The sequence below is a fragment of the Manis pentadactyla genome, chromosome 9 (genome assembly GCF_030020395.1).
Source record: "Manis pentadactyla isolate mManPen7 chromosome 9, mManPen7.hap1, whole genome shotgun sequence".
NCBI classification, from domain to species: Eukaryota; Metazoa; Chordata; class Mammalia; order Pholidota; family Manidae; genus Manis; species Manis pentadactyla.
Window position 1 is genome coordinate 120,589,282 of NC_080027.1, and position 21,200 is coordinate 120,610,481.

General features: G+C 35.8%; 1 protein-coding gene across 12 annotated transcripts in view; it reads right to left on the reverse strand.

Annotated features, from left to right (window-relative positions):
- Positions 1-2,301: 2,301 nt before the first annotated feature.
- Positions 2,302-21,200, reverse strand: part of CD46 (CD46 molecule) — a 34,950-nt gene continuing 16,051 nt past the window's right edge. The window contains exons 6-14 of one of the 12 annotated variants that reach the window (XR_008999411.1): positions 15,202-15,384; positions 14,768-14,812; positions 14,614-14,658; positions 13,417-13,464; positions 9,714-9,758; positions 8,266-8,389; positions 7,710-7,770; positions 7,095-7,138; positions 2,302-2,469 (exon numbers count right to left, since the gene is read on the reverse strand). Coding sequence is in view for 6 of the 12 variants with exons in the window: in XM_036912395.2 (XP_036768290.2) it covers positions 2,409-2,469; positions 7,710-7,770; positions 8,266-8,301; positions 9,714-9,758; positions 13,417-13,464; positions 14,614-14,658; positions 14,768-14,812; positions 15,202-15,384 (524 nt within the window). In the remaining 6 variants the exon portion in view is untranslated. Of the gene's footprint in view, positions 2,470-4,436; positions 4,510-7,094; positions 7,139-7,709; positions 7,771-8,265; positions 8,390-9,713; positions 9,759-13,416; positions 13,465-14,613; positions 14,659-14,767; positions 14,813-15,201; positions 15,385-21,200 lie in introns of those variants that run through there. The other 11 variants (XM_036912398.2, XR_008999412.1, XM_036912399.2 and 8 more) reach the window with 11 other exon arrangements.

Genomic DNA, 21,200 nt, shown 5'->3' on the forward strand with positions numbered 1-21,200 from the left:
TTCAAGCTCACATATGAATACATTACGTTGAAAAATCTGAAGCAGAAACTACTATAAAAGTTTATTTTGGTAAGCATAACAATCTTTGGTTGAAAATGCTTCAATTAGGCCTTTAAAAATATTAACAGTACAACCACGCCTTGCTTCTAAACAAGTGCTATGTTCTTGAAAAGTATATGAAACCAGGTACAGTAAAACTTCAACTCTAGATTTAATTCAGAATTCCTGTCTATTTCTGCTCAAGCTTCTCTTCCTAAAGTACCCGCCGGAGACCACAAAGGGAAGGGACACTTAGAGTACAACAAACACGGCCGAGAGTAAATCAGTACTGCCGCCGGTTCACTCAGGATTCCCAGCCACCTCCTTCTCAAGGCAACCATTCTTTGGCCCGTTTGTGCTACTAAATATAAAAGTGTAAAACAAAGCCTGTAAAAATGGAATTGGAGTTGGAGTGGCGGTCCCACCTCTGCCCACTGGCTTATTTGAAAGACCCCCTGCCTGGTGTGAGGACTTGAGAGCCACCATCTATTCCTCCAGAGTATAAAGCGCCACCTCAGCTGTTTCCTTTCTTCATCCCTTTTTACAACCAACAGCAAATTTGCAAAGTTAAGTTTCCTTTTCTGAAACATGTGTCTTCATTTTCACTCTGCCTTTCAGCAGATGAGGTCAGATGCTCACAAAGACTAAGATTCCAATACAACTTGAGGTTCTCAGATGAATTTATTCCCTGCAAAACCGCCTACTTTTAGATAACATGCTTAAGGAAAGCCATCTCCTTATTCAAGTAGGAAGAACAAAATCACCCATAGCCAGAATTTAGAGGGGATTCTAGTTCTTAAAGTGTGGAGTTCCCTTTAAGAAGATGACCTAAGAGAGGACAAGGCCACAGTGCTCTCTGTACTGGGAGCAGGCATTCTCGTTATGGGTGTGTGGGCCCTGTCGTCACTTCTACAAAAGTAGGCAGTTGATTCTGAATTATTATTTCCTAGACCAGTTCATTGATAAAAGGTGAAGATGAATGCCATACATTAACCTTATAGCTGCTTTTGATCATAAATGATTTTTAGTTACAACCTATTTTTTAAGAATAGAATTTTACCCTATTAACTTTGAGTATTTTCCAGTCATATTCTTAGAGAAATCAAACTTGTTCAAAATCCCAATTTTTCACTGTTCTTGTTCTGGGCTGAAGTTGTGAACACTTATTTCTAAAGACTTTTGACAATAAACAATATATAAAACACGTTGGTTGTTGAAAGAATGATTCTTAAGAGTCTTAATCTAAATCACTGAAAAAAAGATTTCAAAATCACTTCCTTTACAAATGAGAATGTAATGTCAATTGGAACTGTATCACTAAAGTTCAAAATTTTCTTAAAAAAAAAAGTAATTTCCAACCTTAAGACTACCAGGGCTACATACTGTGTTGACATTCCCTATAAATGCATGTGTTATTTAAGTGAAAACAGACAAGATGTTCATATCCAAATGCAAACGTTTAAAGCAGCATCCAAGGACGGTGACTGCAATCAAGTCACATTAAAATGTTAGCATTGTCTTAACAGTTGCATTCAAAAGACTGAAGGAAACTACAGGATAACTTTTATAGGCTATTTTTTTCCTTCTAGTTTTATTGACATGTAACTGATATACAACATTGTACAAGTTTAAGGTGTATAGTGTAATCATTTGGTAACATTTTGTAAAATGATCACAATAGATTTAACATCCATCACCTCAGTTACAAAAAAAATTTTTTTGCTTCTGATCAAAACTGTCTAATATCTACTCTCTTAGCAACTTGCCAATATACAATATAATACTACTAATTATAGGCACCATGCTGTACATTAATTACATTCCAGTACTTGTTTATCTTTTAACTGGAAATCTATGCCTTTTACAGTTGTCACCCAATTTCCCCAACCCTGTATCTCCCACCTCTGGCAACAATCAGATTTCTATTTCAATTGGTGTTTTTTTATATTCCACATATAAGTGAGATCATATATGCCTCTCTTTGTCTCACTTATTTCACTTAGCATAACGCTCTGAGGGTCTACCCATGTGATCACAAACGGAAGGCTTTCCTTCATGAGTGAACAGTATTCCAATGTACACATACAAGGCATTTTCTTTCTCAATTTATCCATTGATGACATTTACATTTTCTGCACCTTGGCTCTCGTAAATGTTGCTGCAACAGCCAGGAACAACTATCTCTTCTGCACAGCAATTTCACTTCCTTTGCATATAAAGGCAGAAGTGGGACTGCCAGATCATACGGCAGTTCTTTTAAAATTAAGGAATCTCCATACTGTTTTCTAGTATGGCAGCTGTATGGATTTAGTAGGCCTTAACATTTTAACAGATCAAATGATAAAGTGATGCACCAGTTTGTGTGTCTGCTATGCCGGATTGGTTGATTTATTCTGGTAAGTGCTATACGCAGCACTAACCTCTGTTTTCCTACAAGGCAAGGTAAAAGGTAGCATTAGAGATAAACGTAAGTACAGAAACTCAATTCCAGAAGGTCACGTACAAAATAGACAATTAAAAAAAAAATCTGTAGTATTCAAAGTCCCTGAACTAGGAAATCAATGATTCTTTCAAATTAACTTCAAGTGTTCAACTAGTTGTCTTCTACAAACCCTTCTTCTATCCCTCCCTGTATTATATTTTAAACTCCCTTCAAAAACAAGAACTAGTGTTTGCCATACAAAGTACTTAATAAATACTTCTTCATTTTAATTTAGGGCCAGTAGGAAAGACTGGAGAGAAACGTGTTTTCCTAATACAATTTTAAATCTGGCTCTGAGATAAAACTTTTAGAAAGGTAACAATTCCAATAGTATTCAAGTTCAATATTGCCTTATTTGTCACTCATTATCAAACAATCATCTTCAGGTGAGAGATTCTCCTAATACCTAAAGTTCACCTCACACTGTAACTACATCTTGCTAAAATCTATTGTTCCAGTCCAGAACTGTCCGAAGTAATATAAGGTGAGTCATTCAGGTAATTTTTTTCTACAAGCCACATTTTAAAAACTAAAAGAAGCAGGCAAGATTATTTTAATACATTTTACTTAACCCAATACAGCCAAAATACTAACATTTAGCAATATATTTTATATTTTTTTCATATTAAGTCTTTGAAATCTGTTGTGTATTTTACACTTACAGCACATCTTACGTTGAACTAGCCACTTTTGAGGTCCTCAGTTGCCAATAACGGCTGTAACAGCAGAATCAGAAAACATTGTCTAGTTCTTGCCTCAGAAATTAACTGTAACAGACTAGAAACCACTGTATTTTTCTATTTTTCAAAGTCAGTACATTTTTTTTTCTGTAGTTATGGAATCCTTTTCTGTAAGTAGCATTTTAAATAGACATCCAGTATATGATGAGAAAGATAAATAAGCATTAGTATAAATTTAAAGAAATATTTATTTGATATAATGAATTTGAAGATAAAAATCTGAAACTAAATTACTAACTACACTTATTTTATATTAACTTCAGTATTCATTAAATTAACTTGAAATGTTTACAGACATCTGGAAGCTAAGGAACCTGAACTCCTTTCCTGGTGGGCTTGAGCCTCAAAGGAATTCGGAGACCAAGCAGGTAAATGCACAGGGCTGGGTGGACAGCCAGTTGTACTGCACCGTGCCTTCCCCTCTGGCCCTGTGGGCAGACACCGTTTTGCTTTTACCAGGAAACTGCCCTTCCTATTGGCCTTTCCAGAATCTGCCCCCAAACGCTTGATTGTAACCGAGGGTAATGCCTCCCACGGTAAGTGGTGGGGTACCCAGCTCCCCCATCCCAGCTACGGGGGCACATTTTGGCACAAATGGAGGGACACTTCCAATTCATTCCAATTCAAGGGCAGAAGGTGGAGGGTGGAGGAGGTCAGAGGGTTTAAGGTAATGCAATTCATTATTTTCCAAATTAAGAATTTTTTTGTTGGTTTTTCTTTCATATGGTAAAGATATCCTGTCAAAGGAAACAGATAAATGCCTTGACAGCATTAATATTTATGAGTTGAAATTATATTGAAAAAATTTAATGTATTTTGGGTTCTACAACAAGGTATTTATCCTCCCTGAACTTTAAATGAACAGATTTTGTGATTATTTCCCACTGGGCTAAAAAATCCCCTCACTTTTAGGTTTTCATCACAGTCTGATGAAAGGACAAGGCGACACGCCTCTCCCGGAGCCCCCGCCAGCGCCTGTCAGTACACGCTACTCATGTGCAGAACGGGAACGGTGGAAGAAAACCTCAGCAACTTAGCACAGGGAACAGGAATCTGTGTCCTCTGTCATGTTTACTGCCAGCGTATCTTAGCTCACGTTATTGTTACCCAAATACTCATCGGACATTTTTCAAAAGAAAGGACATCTCTGAAAACAAACACAGAAAGCAGATACCTTTCAAAATAAAAGCTTCTTCTCAGAGAGAAATAAATTTTACTTCTCTGTGGCTCTCACCAGTTAGGTATGTGCTGAACAGAGGATGGGAAAAGGGCAGAATAAACTCGTGACACCAAACCAGGGGAAGTGAGCGGCGCATCAGCGGGACAAAGTCCACGGCAGAGGGTGAGGCGGGGGCGACAATCCGCTCACAATGAATGACAAGGGCGGTCCTGGCCGTCCTGTCCAGAACAGGCACCTTGTGCGAGGAGCTCTTTCGCTTTGAAGACTTACAGGCGGAACGGACTCTGCACCTCTGTGCAGTCGGTTTACCTCTGAAACCACCTGGCCTGCAGTGAACACTGTGAACTCTCTCACAGAGCAAGACTGTAAGAAGCCGTCCTGTCTCTAGCACCTTAGATTTGGAGGGAGTACACCGAGATCTTATTAAGTCCATGAGCAGTGTCTTAGAAATCAATTTTAGGACGAGTCACACATTAGGGTGCATGTTGACTTTAACACCGAGGGGTTTTCTCCCCTGGCACATCTGGCGTCAACCTCAGGGAAGGTCTCACATGACCTCCCATTTCTCTGGGATAGGCCTAAATTTCACAACTCATAATTTCATGTGCTCTTTCCACTAATTACACAATCTTTGTTACTTATTAGTTGTTTAAAAATTTTTGAAGTTTGTTGAATGCTCAAGAATTTGACAGCCAAACATAAAATGCTCAAGTTAATTTGATCCTTTGGCATTTTGCCTCATGTCACTATCCCCCACCACCTGAACCAGCCATTAGATAGTAAATCCCACAAACTTTTGTAACATTCATTTAAGCTGACAACTTAAAAATTATGAAGTTACTGGATCGGTCATTATTAACATTAAAACAGGCTTACATTATAACATGATAAATATTTAGTCACAGGTAATAAAATACATAAATTATGCAAATAATTCTAATGAACTTATTTTTAGTGAACTCTCACTTATTCAGGGATTATTTAACTTGAGTAAAGAAAATCATGCATTTATGGAAAAAAGTCACAAATAAATGAAAACATTAATGTAAACAAAGGCATCTGTTCTTTGGAGCCACAAAGTCATGACATGCAAAACGGGACTCAAGCAGTAGCAGAGGAGAGAACAAGGGCTGTGGATTCTCAGACTAGGAAGCATGGTAGGAGATTAGTTAAGAAAGAAAACTGGAAGGGAAAAGCCAGGGGCAGGTAGATGGGGCCATGTTAGACCAACGGGATCCTCTTCTATTCTTAGCTGAGAGCTATGAAATGGGAAACCATAGCAGAATACTTTAACCTGGTGGCCACTTTTCACCAAGTAATTTAAATATGTGTAAGGATTTAAAAATAACTTCTTACACTATTTTTGTAGTTAGAGATGGAGACTGTGGAGGGTAATTATATCCTGAAATCTCATAAATGCAAGTTTACATTAATCCATTTTATACCAAGTTTTAACAGCAATTTGTGACTGTCCCTGCAACCCTGGTTCCAGAGTTATCCCTAGAAATACAGAAGTACCTACACACATTTAGAATCTCGTAAAGTGCTTTCTAAGGCAACAACAACTAATTTGGGGGGAAGAGATTATGGACATTACAGAGCGAAAAATATTTGCCTTTTTAAAAGCATTTTTTTAAGTTATTAAAAAAAATACCTTAAGTATTACCCCACACCCTTTTAAAAAGCATACACATAGAAGAGGAGTCTTTAAAAAATCTAGTTGTCTTAGGAGACAAGCTTGCCAATCAACATGCCGGGGTTTCCTCAGATTTCAAGAATGTACATGGGCACAGCAGTAGAAGTCTACACCCGGGGGCTCTGAGGGCAGTCCGGCCCAGCAGTCTCACCTGGGAGCTCATTAGAGATGGAATCTCAGACCACTAGTGATCTGGGGACCTCCCTTTAATCTGGGCATACAGTGCACAGATGATTGTTCAGCTTTTAAGCTCATTAACTGTTAACTAGAGAGAGTCTGCTAAATAAACTAAATATTTTGATGCAGTGATGTTGTAAACAAAGAAAGGAAAAGAAGGCTATTTTGTTTTGCTTTCTTGAGAAGTTATTTCTACACAAAACTTTTGGACTTGTAAAAATATTCCACTCATAGTATTTTCAACTCAGACTGCAGTGTATATGTAACTTAAAAAATATAGCACTGATTGAGAAATAAATACATGTATCATGTGTTCCATAATTGTAAGATTTAAGAATCATGAAGATATTATGCTATTTAAAAAAGATAACCCAGTAACATAAAAAAAGTTGAATTATTTATGAGTTTAGAATGTACTTTTACTATATAGTCCAAACCCAATTGGTACTCTCAAAGGAAAATATATCATAAAACCATGAATGCCAATAGTTTTAAAATTATTAGTTTGATTTAAAAGTTGTATTCAAAGCAATATGGGGAAAGAAAATCACAAAAATTAGAAATTTCAAAGCACCTAATGTTGGTCTATGATCCAGGATTTATTCTAAGTCTTTCATTAAATTATAAATTATTTCATTAAAATTTAAGTTTGATGTTTAAAGACCCATTTTTCTGAGAAGATAGGTATTTGTACATTTTTTTCTATTCTAAAGCCCCCTTTTTTTCATTTTTATACATAAAAAGACAGATAAAGTGAATGCAGTGCCTTGTAAATCTTACCCTCTCAGCAACATTAAGTTTAACCCCATCAGATTTACTTCAACCTAGTAAATTAAGAGAACATAAGAGGGAAATCAAATTGTGTTGTTTTTAATTCCTCAGCTTAACATATATAAATAACTCTAAGTGAAAAGAGATCAAATTAGGAATTTGAAGAAGACACCTACATAGCTTCTTAAACTCCCTAGGTTATACAGAATAAAAATGGAAACTTTGATCATAAAAATGCCAGCAAATACAACTGTCAAAGTCTTCACAGTGAAGTACTTCAATTTAATCTTGGTCACTAGTTCCAGTTTAGGAAATATGGTCTAACCTAGATAGCAAAGATGCCATAATAGTCCATGATTTGCTGTAGAACTGAATCCTCAAATCCCACAGAAATGTTTCTGACAGTCATAATAAGTGGAGCAACTCTGCACAAGAGTACTCTTATTGCAAAGATAGTAAAACCAGCTGAAAATATTTTTAGTAGACAAATGCAATTCGGATGGGACACTCATGAAGGTACGCTTTAGAAGACGGCATGCGATATGGACAACAAACAAAAGCTTCAAAGAAGTATGTCAACAGTGAGAAAGACCAGTAAGTTAGAAGAAGTGTGCTTTAATTTACCCTCTTTTCCTCTTGCGAAGAAATGCGTAGAGGCCACCAGCAATTACTGCAATGCCAACAACTACAGAAACAAAGAAACAAAATGACGTGTAACTCTGAAGACTCATTACCAAGATCCAAATGGCAGAAGAGGTAAATGCAGGTCACATTTCAGTGGTTAGAAAGTGGTATCTTATTTAAACACATACACATTCATATTTTGTCTGGACTCTTCACTATCTAATCGAATTCCCTGGAGTCATTTAAACAGTCCACATTAAGTCGGAGAAGAGTTCTTGTTTAATTTAGAAAAGTACCCAAAGCACATTTGGGACACATACTCGTATAGCTAATCATCTTGAAAACACAGGTAGTATTCAGGATTTGCTACTAAGTGGACATGCAAAATATAAAAGAATACACATCACCAACACAAGGTCATGTATCACATAAAAAGTCAGGTTTTTCTAGACTGTTTAATTTCAAGTTTTAAAAACTGTAGAAACTGAAAAATCCTTAAAAAAATACACCTCATCACAGTAATGTTTTAAGTGGTATTAAAGTCTGGGATACTTACCTACACTAAGAACAATCACAGCAATGATGCCTCCACCTGAGAAAAAATGCAAGTGGTTTGAACACAGTCACATATGGGCCTCCGGATTTCAGCTGCATTTTAATTTTGATCAGATCATCATAAACTGCAGCAAAGAAAACCTGGATCAATGGAGCTCTGGCAGGACTGCTAGTCATCCAGGTCATATTAACCACAGAACCCTTCCAACCAGATTCCAGGGTTAGGATCCCCCTTGAGAAACTCTTAATGGGCATCTCAGCCTTTGCTGTTTTGTGCTGAAGCTGCCACACACAGTATTTAGAGAGGCTACTAGGACAAGAATTCACTAGCTTAGAGGAGAACTGTTTTAAAAACATATTATCCCATTATACTTGGTTTAGTTCAGTATTCATTCTCATTTCTTATGATTTTGTTAGGAAGTTAATCACCCTTTTTTCCCCCAAAAAGCAAGTTATAAATAATTCTATTAATCTATCCACAGATGCTACTTACAAGTCTTCACTAAGAATACTTTATCTTATCATCAGCCCCTCTTTCTCCCCCTCCCCTTAGGAACTTAACACACAGTCCTAATTACCAAGCAGAATCTAAGAATATAAATCAAATGCCAGGGCACGTGTATAAAAATTATGTATTTCTGACCATTCAGACAGCAGTAAATAATACTATAAAATCTTAATTCTTAGAAATGTTTGTCAGTAGTATTTCTGCTTCTCAACTGCCATTATTCTTATTAAATTTCTATAAGTCAGGGCATAAAATACCATGTTTAACTCTGTTTTCAATTTAATAAAAAACTGTCAAGTGTTTAATATCTTAAGATGGCACTGAACTTACTTGTACAATGACAGTTTGACCAGTGTTCAGAGGACAAATGTTAAGAAACTTAAGGTACATTTTTATAAAAAGGCTAGATTCTAAACTAGCCTAATGTAAATAAAAATAATCATCATTTACTTATGACTAAATCTTTATATTTTATTTAACTGTCACAACTATACTTCACCATTTTCTTTACATATATTGTGTAAACTACTTGAGCCTACCTAATGTTGGCCACACTAGCCAGTTGTAGGAAAAAAACTAACCCAACTTATATTACCTTTAGGTTCAGTAGTGTCATCACAAAATAACACTACCACATGGAAAGCAAGTTATGTTTTATGTATTTTAACCCCCATATAACCACAGCATTTAAGAAGGTTATCTCACCCTACCAGGAATCTTAATTTGGGGTACTTCTTAAAATCTGTAGTATCTACATGTGTCCATACATACATACTACTGCTTACATTTGTCATGGTATCTGTTCTCTTAACATAACTACAAATGTCAGTTATCACACATTTGTGACATGTTGTTACTTCTCTAAGGATAACTGAAATATGTCCAGATAGAATTCTAGGGTTTCATAATAAACACATGGTTATTAATAACCAAAATAATACCTAAACTCTCAGTTCCTTTAGGTGGTGTTCCATCATCGGGACGTCCTAGAAAAAAGAAAAAAATGGAAATAAGTAAAAAAGTAAAATAAAAGAAAAAATAAAACTTAGACTTGTACATTCACAGGTTTTGATTTTTTGCCTTTTTACAAAACCTTTATAAATTTCCTTACATAAATTAATGTTCCTCCAGAAAAGTAGTATCATCAAATATTATAAATTTTATACTCAATGTCATCAGCATTCTTCCTGTTCAGCAACACTTCCTGTGACAATCTTCTGTGTTTACTGCAAGCAATGTATCCTAAGTATATTATCAAAATTAGCTTATGGATTAAATGTGATTCCATTTTAAATTAAAATATACAGGAGGGCTTAATAGATGATTTAGAAGTTGATGTTCAATAGAAGAAAACTTAAAAATAACAAAGGCCATTTATGAGAAAAATCCATAGCTGCATCACAATCATTGATGGAAGACTGAAAATTTTTCCCTTAAGACCAGGAACAAGACAGGATGCCTGTGTTTGCCAATTCTATTCAACATAATATTGAAAGTGCTAGTCAGAGCAATTAGGCAACAAACAGAAATAAAAAGCATCCAAATTGGGAAGAAGAAATTAAATGATCTCTGTTCCAGATATCACGATCTTTTATATAGAAAACTCTAAAGACCACACACACACACACACACACACACACACACACACACACACACCCGTTAGACCTAATAAGTGAATTCAGCAAAGTTGTAGGCAATAAAATCAACATGCAAAAGTCAGTCCCATTTCTATACACAAGCAATAAAAATCTAAAAAGGAAATTATAAAACATAATTCCATTTACAATAGCACCAAAAAGAATAAAATATTTAGGAATAAACTTAATCAAGAAGGTAAAAGACCTGTATATTGAAAACTACAAAACACTGCAGAAAGAAATTGCAGAACATATAAATAAATGGAAGACATCCTGTTTTCATGGATTGGGGAACTTAATACTGTTACTAAGATGTTAATACTATAATAGCAGTCTACAGATTAAATGCAACCCCTGTTACCATATTGATTATGCATTTGCAGAAATAGAAAAATCCAACCTATAACTGACGTGGCATCTCAAGTCACTAGGAATAGCCAAGACAATCTTGAAAAAGAAAAGCAAAGTTGAGGGGACTCACACTCCTGATTTCAAAACTTACTAAAAAGCAAGAATAATCAAAACAGAGTGGTACTGGCATAAAGACAGACATGTAGACCAATGGAAAAGAACAGAGGCCCAAGAAATAACACCTGCAAATATGTGGCCAAAGGATGTTCTACAAGGTTCCAAAGGACATTTATGGGGAAGACAGTCTTTTCAACAAATGGTTCTTGGAAAACTGAATTATCGACAAACAAGTGAATGAAGTTGGACCCTTCCTTACACCTATACAATAACTAATTTGAAATGGATTCAGAGAACTCAGCATAAGAGCTAAAACTATAAAACTCTTAGAAGAAAACAGAGGACAAGCTTCATGATGTTGTTTCTGGTAATGATTCATGATTTCTTCGATGTGACATCAAAAGCACAGGCAATAAAAGAAAAAAATAGATGGAAACTTCATGAAAATTAAAAACTTTTGTGCATCAATTGGCACTATCAAAAAAGTAAAAAGGTAATCCACAGAAATGGAGGAAACATCTGTAAACCATGTATCTGATGAGGGATTAGTATCCAAAATATATGAGGAACTCCTAAAACTCAATAAGAAACAAACAAAAACAATTCGAAATTAGGCAAAGGACTTGAACGGACATTTTTCTAAAGATATACAAAATACCAATGAGGACATGAAAAGATAATCACTAATCATTAGGGAAATAAAGTAAAAGCCACAGTAAGATACTAGTTCACATATAGTAAAATGGCCATAATCAAAACAGATAAATAACAAGTGCTGACAAAGAGGTGGAGAAATTGGAAATTTTATGCACCTCCAGTGGGAATGTAAAATAGTACAGCCTCTGTGGAAGATAGTAAGGTTGTTCCTCAAAAAGGCAAACACAGAATTACCATATAACACAGTAATTCTACTCCTAGATAAAGAACCCCCAAAACTGAAAAGAGAGACTCAGTTACTTGAATACCAATACTCAAAGAAACATTATTCACAACAGCCAAAAGGTAAAAACAACCCAAGTGTCTAACAGCAACAGATGAACATTTTAGGGAAATGCAGTATATACAAATAATGGAAAATTATTTAGCCATAAAAAGTAATAAAGTTCTGAGATACATGCCAAGATAGATGGAATTTGAAAACATTATGCTATGAGAAATAAGCCAGAAGTGATTTCACTTCTATGAGTTACTTGGAATAGTCAAATTCATAGACAGAACGTAGAATAGCTGTTATCAGAGCTGAGTGAAAAAGGATGGAGAGAGATAATGGGTATGAAGATTCAGTTTGAGATGATGAAAAAACTTTGAGACAGATAGTAGAGATGTTTGCACAACAATGAATATACTTAATATCACTGAAATGTATACTCCAAATGGTTAGCATGGTAAAAAATTTAAGTTGACCTAGAAAAATTAACAGAGAGTAGCCTGACCATTTCTGAAAAGGAAGTTTTCTGCCAGATATTAAAACGTATCATAGGAATACAGTGGGAAAAAAATGTTTTTTGTGTGCCAGCACAGAAATGGACAGAGTTGGAAGGACAGAAAGATGACAGAACCACTATGAATTTAATGTACGATAAAAATCGACACTTTAAAGCAGCTGGAGAGGATACAATTTACTCAACAAATAGTGCTACTCAGCCATTGGATGAGGGTGGGGAAGTACAGAAGAATGATGTATCATTCCATACACTGTAATGATTTTAAGTTGTACCAACGATTAAATGTAAAGAATGCAATCAGAAATCATAGCTGAAATGTCTATGTAGTTTCAGCATGAGGAAGACCTAGAGCTTTTACAAAAAAGACACAACACTCTTAACCATTAGGGAAAAGATTAATAAATCCAACCACCTCTGAATGTAAAACTTCTACACATACAAATGATCACTGACAGGAGGCTAGAAGAGGAGAATATTGAAGTCATCACTAAAAAGGATGGGAATAAATCCCTATCCATGAAGTGGGGGAAAAAAGTGTAAATTTCAGAAAAAATATAAATAGCACAATGCCATTTTTGAGGGAAAAAACACCAAAATATATATAACTACACATAAAAGGATGCTGATGTACAGAAATAGACAAAAAGACCCTATGCTATTAATTAAGTGATTAACTCAAGTAATGGAAGAGAGAAAGAAAATTAAAAAATCTTTTACTCTGTATACATCCATAATGTTTGAAATTTTACAAATTTACTTTTGTATACTATGTAATTAAAAGTAATAAAAAACAATCAATACCCAATAGTACAAAAACCTTAAAAAGAAAACTGGTGAAAATAAGGCAAAGAAGAAAAGACCTAGAAAAAATGTTCACTTCATGTTAACAGGACTTTAATTTGTAATCAGTTATGACAAATCAATCAGAAAAATATACTACAGACCTAATAGAAAAGTGAGTAAAGGGCATTAAATGTAGACCAAAGAAAGTTCAACTTCATTGATAATTAATGCAACTTAATATAAGACATCATTTTTCAGCCACCACCTTACAAAGTTCTTAACAATATAAGTAGGATAAATAGTTACTGAACCTGGATGACTTGAAACTGGAGGAGTGGTTGTATGAGTAGGCGTGGAACCTGGAAAAATTAAGTCAATTCAATTCACCAGCCTTATCAACACAAGATTGTGGATTGAATTTTGATTTTAAAAATGTTGAATTATTCCTCATTTCCATTTCAGCATGCATAATTCCCTCGATCCTTAAAGTATTAGGACAATAGGAAATATACACACAGATTAGAAGCTGGTAATTGAGATTTGAGTTCAACACCCTCATTAAACAAGGGAACTAATGCCCATAGAAATGATGTTTCTTGGGTCAGCAGGGCCAAACTAGGACCCTGCGCAAGGCCTGCGCAGGCTGGCGCTCTTCCCACTGTCCCTGTGAACTTTTGCTCCTGCTGCAACCAAAAAGAAGCCAGACAGCAGCACAGAAATCAGGAAGATAACTCCTTCCACCATATCAAAACCATCTCTCAAGTCTGAGGCACAGCATGTGATCACTAGTCCCTGCAAGAAATCCTTCATTTTATTTCAACAAATGAGGACTTCTCCTGCCCTTTGGCTGCTTGAAATTTAATTTCTGCTGCCAAATAAAAACACCAGTAAGAAGAAAAAGGTAATTGTATGAGCTGGGCAGGGTAGATGAGAAATACAGACCTTGTTTGGGAGAGGGCAGAAATTCCCTAGTTTAAATTGTACTACGTAAGAAGAACTAAACTGGGTGCAATCTGGCAGATGAAACATAGTACTGAACCAGGAATATACCCAGTAAACAGATGGTTTACAAAATGAATGAAATAGCAAAGTTGTTGGCACAGAAAACATACACATGAAGAAACAAAAGCCCTGGGCCTGCCTCTTCACTAATATCCATTCGAGTGATGCTGTCTGTTAAGTCACAGGAGCTACCTTGGGGCTGCCTGTATGTCAGGCACATGCCAAGTGCTTTAAGTGCATCCCATTTAAACTTCACTTAATCACCAGTGGGGAAGGCATTAAATCATTTTACAGATAAGGGAACACATTTAAAGTTTACAAAACTTGTCCAAGTTTATATACCTGTTTGTTATCTGTGGACTATGGAAAATAATTTTACAATCACTAAATATAACGACAAAATGGCTACAAATGTGTTTCTCCTTTCATCACTAAAAATTATGAATAAGCACAAATCACATGCATATAAAGGATTTTTGTAAAATACAAACAGGAAGTTACTAAACCTGAGACAGCTGAAATTGGAGTTTTTATACTGGGAGAAGTCACCACTGGAAAACAAAATAATGTACACTGGATCAAGTAGTGGGGAGTTATTGCTAGCATTTGCACAAGCAATTTAAAAGATTTTTGAGAATTATAAGCAAGAAGTTACTAAACCTGAATGACTCAAAATCGGAGGTTTGGTAGTGGCAGGAATCGGCACTGGAAAACATAATGATGATGATCAACCACTTTGGAATTATTGCTTTCTTTTCATGTATGAATTATGCTTTTCACTCTTGACTTATTTAGGTAAAAATTCCCATGCCTCAGTTTTCTGCAAAATGGCTGCTATCCATTTTTACACATAAAAAAGCTGAACAAGAGAAATAATATACCTGTGTGCTGAATATAACATGCTAAGACCCCATGAAAACACACAAAATGCCTACAGAATTTGTAATTGTGCCATGCATCTGTCATTGAAACAAATATAACAGTTTTTAAATACTAAAATTGCTTCTTTTCAATTATTCCATATAACTGATATTTAATGTCAAAGAAATGAAATGTTAAAGAAACATAGAAAGAGGAAAAGACACCCTCTGTACCTTTAAAGCATTCTGGCTTCCCAGGCTCCCAAGTACTTTCAGCTCCACAGGTAACTACGTTGGTGCCTTTATAATAATATCCCTCGTCACATGAAAATACAATAGTCGCTTTGTAGTAATATTTTCTTGAAAATCCTGATTCCAGTTTTCCATTTTGAATATTTGGAGATTCACATTTGACAACTGAAAAGTGGAGAAATTCCAAAATTAATGAAAAGCTACTTTAATGTAAAACCAGAAAAACTACTGCAAAGCAGTAGTTTCTAGTGGGAACAAAGAAAGAACGAATAGAAGGCAGGAAGTTAATTAAAAAAACAGATTAACTATCTGTGCATTTCATTCTAAGTAAACAGATTTATAAAAATCTAATAACTTTTCTCCACCCAGAACAGATTTTCATTATGGTTTATTGGCTTTCCTACGTGTTTTTCCTTTACTGACAAGTTTTGCGAAAGGTCTGACTACCACATACAAATTAAGGGTAAATTCAAAAGCAACTTTTGATACTCTTTCGTTCTCAGGCTGTTTTTTTTTTTAAGTCACGTGGACACTGACTGCACTACCGTGCTTTTTTAGAAAGGTAGGGAAGACTTTTCTGAGAAGGTAACACTTGAGATCAAATATAAACGTTGTTAGGAAGGTAGCCAAGCAAAGACATGAAAAAGACAGTTCTCAGGTGACAACAATGCACACAACTGGGATGTTCAAGAAGCAGAGGGGTCAGTGCACACATTCTGGTCCACAACCTGGACATCAAGAAATACATTTCACATCATACACCAGTTTATGTGCACACAGGCCTGAATAAAGTTAAAGAGATAAACTGAGCCAGCACACCAGGGTACTTTGGTATTTTCCCTTCTACTCTACTTGAGAAGTAAAATACTGGTCACGACCCTCTAGATCGATTTCAGAATCTGTTACAGGTTTGGGAGAATTGGGATAAAAAACAAAAACAAAACCATAACAAGGCTGGGCAGTGGGTACAAAACAACATCTTCTGAGGTTAAATCTGAGCAACAGACGAGCGCCAGATCAGGTTGGGCTTCTAAGCCAGGAGGGCTCCTCCTCCTTTCCTGGGGCCCTCAGTTTCCACCAGGTGTCATTTCCCTTCAGCCTGAAGAACTTCCCTGAGCAATTCCTGTAGCGCAGGTCAGCTAGTGACCAATTCTCTTTGCTTCAGTTTATCTGAAAATGTTCTTAGTCACTTCAGGTTTGGAGGATGCCCCTTGGCCGCGAATTCCAGGTGAAGAGCTTTGTTTCCTCCCAGCACCTCAGCAGGTGCTGCTTTCTAGGCCCCCCAGGTCCCTGAGCGAAGTCAGCGGGCATTCTTATGGGGGTTGGGGGCTCTCCTCTCATCTGGCTGCCTTTTCTTTATCCTTTGTTTTCAGTAGTTTTACCATGATGTGTTTAGTTTAGTGGGGGTTTCCTGGTAGATTTCTTAAAATTATTTATTCTGCTAGGATCACTAGACTTCCTGGGTCTGTGGGATTAGTTTTGGATCAAATCTGGATAATTTTGGTCCATATTTACTCAAATAATTACTTATATTATTCTTTCTGAAACTCAAATAACATGTATATTTGACTGCTTGCTACTTTTCCACAGCTCCGAAGTCTCTCTCTTTCTGTTTTTAATCTTTCTTTTCAAATCATGTTGGATTTCTACTGTCCTGACTCCAGGCTCACTGACCTGTTGTGCCAATATGCTGTTAATTGCACTAATGATTTTCTTTTAGTTAGGTTTACTGGATATAATCTACATACAGTAATTTAAGTGTACAGCTGTATTCGTTTTGACAAATGCAAATAATCATGTAATTACCACTACAATAAAGGCATAGAAAAGTTCCATTATCTGCCAATACTCCCTCATACCACCTTGTACTCAACCCACCCCGCAAGCCAACTGCCTTCACCACCAGGCAACCACTGATCTGTTCTCCATCCCGACAGTATTGCTTTTCCATAATGTCATAATGGGATCAAACCTTCTGAATATGACTTATTTCACAGAGCATAATGCACTAGAGATTCATTCCTGTTGCTGCACGGTGTAAAAGTACATTCTTTTTTATTGTGGAATATTATTCCACTGTATGGACATAGCACAGGTTGCTCATCCATTCACCTGTTGAAGGACATGTGATTGTATTCAGTGTAGGGCACTTATAATTAAGGTACCTATGAATATTCTCATACAGGTTTCCACATGAACATGTGATCATTTTACTTGGACTACTGAGTTGTATGTTAAGTGTTATGCTTAACTTTATAAGAAATTGCAAAACTGTATTGTAAGTGGTCAGACTGCAGTCTTACCAGTAAATATGAGAGTTCAAATTGTTCCATATTCTTGCCTATACGTGGTATTTTTAGTTTGTTTTGAATTTCAGCCATTCTTATAGGTGCTTAGTGGTATCTCATTGTGGTTTTTAAATTACATTTGTACTTACTGATGATGTTGAACAACTTCTCATACATTTTTTGCCACCTAAATATTGTCTTTGGTGAAATAGGTCTATTCAAATATCTCGCCCATTTTTTAAAAATTGAGCTTTTTATTATTGTGCTTTGAAGAGTTCCTTACATGTTACAGATAATCAGATAGGTACTTTGCAAATATTTTCTCCCAGTGTATGGCTCCTTTTATTCATTCTTTTAAAGTGTCCTTTGAGAGCAGAGTTTTGCTTTTAAGAAGTCCAATTCATGAATTTTTTTTCTCTTTAAATGATCATGGTGAGACAGGGACCATAGGCATAGTCAGAGTAGGGTGAGGGCCTCTGGAAAAAGCAAGGCAGGATATTTACAGTCAGAGCAGTGTAACTACATGCAAGGAAACCCCCTACCAAAACTCTGTGTTAAACACTAAGCTCTAGAATCATTCTTCAGTGAGATCAGTTAATATTCCCCAGATAAAGAAGAGTAGCACACATTTTTATTATGCTAACCATTTATAATCATGTGTGAGGCTCACTTTAGCATACTAAAAGGCACAGGCCTACATGCTGTCTTTCCTCCTTCAGACCTGATGAAGTGATTTTGCAAACTGGGCAACTAATTTAGCATGCAGGCCCAGCCATAAACAACATAGTAAAAGGCAGGAAGGATTCCACCTTAAAGATAAGATTGCATTTTAATACCCAGGAAGTTAAGAAGTAAGATTCTTACTCTTTAGCAAAGAATACCTACGCCCACCTTGGGGGCTGGGCAGGTGGCCTTGTTTGATATGCTCCCAGACCAAGACGCCCGTAATTCAAGGGAGAAATCAGAGCAGTAAATTTCTTGTGTTGTTAATTCCAAATATTCAGGGACCACTTAACAACTCCACATCCCTAAGCCTTTATCTGGTTCCCAAAAATCCTCAACTGCCTACAAAACCCCTAGATAACGCACCCCTACGGGCTCTCTTGTCCCCTCCTGGCATGAGCCGGGAGCTCTGTCCTCTCACTGTATCTGTCAATAAAAGCCTCTCCCTGGCTCTCCTACTTTCACTGTTGGCTAAGTTCATTCTTCAACTCCGCAAACAAGAAACCCGGCATCAATGGTTTTAGAGCTCTATTTAAGAAGTATTTGACTAGGGCACAAGTATTTTCCATAAACGTTTTCCAGTAAAATTCTTGGAGTTGTACATTTTTCATTTCATTCTATGACCCACTTTGAGTAAATGTTTGCATAGACTACTAACATGGATTGAGGTTCTTTTTGGGGTTTGTTGTTTTTTATTTATTTTTGCATGGATCTCCAATTGTGCTTGTACTTTTAGCATTTTTGTAAAAGTACCTGTGACAAAATCAATTGGATATCTTTGAAAGGTTCTATTTTTGGACTTTATTCTGTTCCATTGCTCTATATGGCTACCCTGTCACCAATACCACAGTCTGGGTTATGTGCTCTGTAGTATGTTTTATAAGTTTTGACACCAGAGAATGAGACCTCCCGTTTTTTTTTCTAAATTGTTTTGACTATTCTACTTCTTGTCTTTCCATGTAAACTTTAAATTCAGCTTGTCAATTTCTACAAAAAGTTCTGCTGAGATTTTTATTCAGAGAGTGAATTTATACACCGAACTGACATCTTTTATCGAGTGTTCCAATTCATGAGCACTGAATTTCTATTTACTAAGGTCTTTTAAAATTTCTTTTTTAAGTGTTTAGTTGTTTTTACTATTCAAATCTTCTACATATGTTGTTAGATCCATACACAATTATTTTGTGTAGTTTGGAACTTTTGTAAAGAGTACTTTAAAATTTCAATTTCTAATGGTTTATTGCTATTATATAGACATACAATTGCTTTCTGCTCATAGACTTGTTTCTTATAACCTTGCTTAAAACTTCAGTCTTTCAAATTTTCTACACAGTCAGTAATGTCATAGTACATATAGTATATTTTACTTCCTCCTTTCAAATATGTATGCCCATCTTTACCTCCTGCCTGATTGCACTGGGTTAGAACACCCAGTACAAAGTGTAGTAGACTCATGAGGGTAGACATCCTTGTCTTTATCCTACCTTAAGAGGAGGTAAGTTATTTTATTATTGTAAAGTATAATGATAGCTGTGGGATTTTTGAAGATGCCTTTTATCAAATTAAGATAGTTCCCTTCTATTCCTCTTTTGCTGAGTTTTACCATGAAAAGATGGTGAATTCTGTGAAGTGCTTTTTGTTTTTACACCTTTTAAGATGATCTTAAAATTTTCTTTTGTAATCTCTTTATATGGTAAATTACACTGGTTAATTCTTTCATTTCAATCAACTTTGCATTCATGGAATAAATCCCTGATTTTGATGTAGTCTTATCTTTTGGTTATGACGTATTCTTATTTTTGTATATGACAGGATTTGATTTGTGAATATTTTGTTAAGAAGTTTTGGTTCTATGTTCATTGCGGATATTGTTTGTAATTTTCTTGCAGTGTTTTTGTCTGGTTTGGTGTCAGGGCAATGCTGTCCTCATGAAATGAACTGAGAAGTACTCCCTCCCCTTGTATTTTCTTGAAGAGTTTCTGTAGAGCTGCTATTCTGTATTTCTTATATGTTCGGTAGAATTCCCCAGTGAGGACATAGGACCTCTTTGTGAGGCTTACACTGTCAAATTTATAGGCATAAAGTTGTTTATTTCCTTATTATCCTTTAAATCTCTGCTGGATACTTCATGATCTTTTCATTATTGATACTGGTAATCTGTGTCCTGTTTTTCTTGGCAGACTGGCTATCGGTTTATCCATTTTATAGGTCATCTCCATGAACTACACGTTGGTTTCACTGATTCTATTTTGTTCTCTTTTCATATCACTGATTTCTATCTTTATTTTTCTTTCTGTTTCCTTGTTTTCAATTGGATTTGCTCTTCTTTTTTAGTTTCTTAGGTGGAAGCTCAGATCACTGATGTGAGACTCCTCTTAGTTCTGAGTATCTCAGACTCTAAATAGCCTTCTAAGCAGTCCTTTTGCTGTATCCCACAAACTACGATCTTTTGATAGGTTGTATTTTTATTTTTATTCAATTCAAAATACTTGCTCATTTCCCTTGCGACTTCTTTGCCTCAGTAGTTAGTAGAAATGTCCTGCATAATTTTCAAATATTTGGGGCTTTTGGAGGTGTCTTTACTTTGATTCCTACATTCATTCCATTGTGATCAGATAATGCACTCTAAATGATTTCAGGTTTTTGAAACTTGTTAAAAATTATCTTATTGCCTAGAATATGGTATTAAAGAATGCTCCATGAACATGCACTTAAAAAAAGTAAATATTTTACAGTTATTCAGTGGTTTCTTTCTTCCAAGAGTCAAATCCTTCCAGTGTCTTCCTGCTTTTTGCTCACCTTCCAGTACCTTAAACATTATTTTTAAAATATGTTTTGTCCAGAGTTTATCAATCTTATCAGTGAGAGGGTTGACCTTTTACCATTTATTCTACCATTTGCTAGAACCAGAACTCTCAGACTTCTTATAATACAAGCTAAAACCTTATATTTTTAAGTCTGTGTAATGGG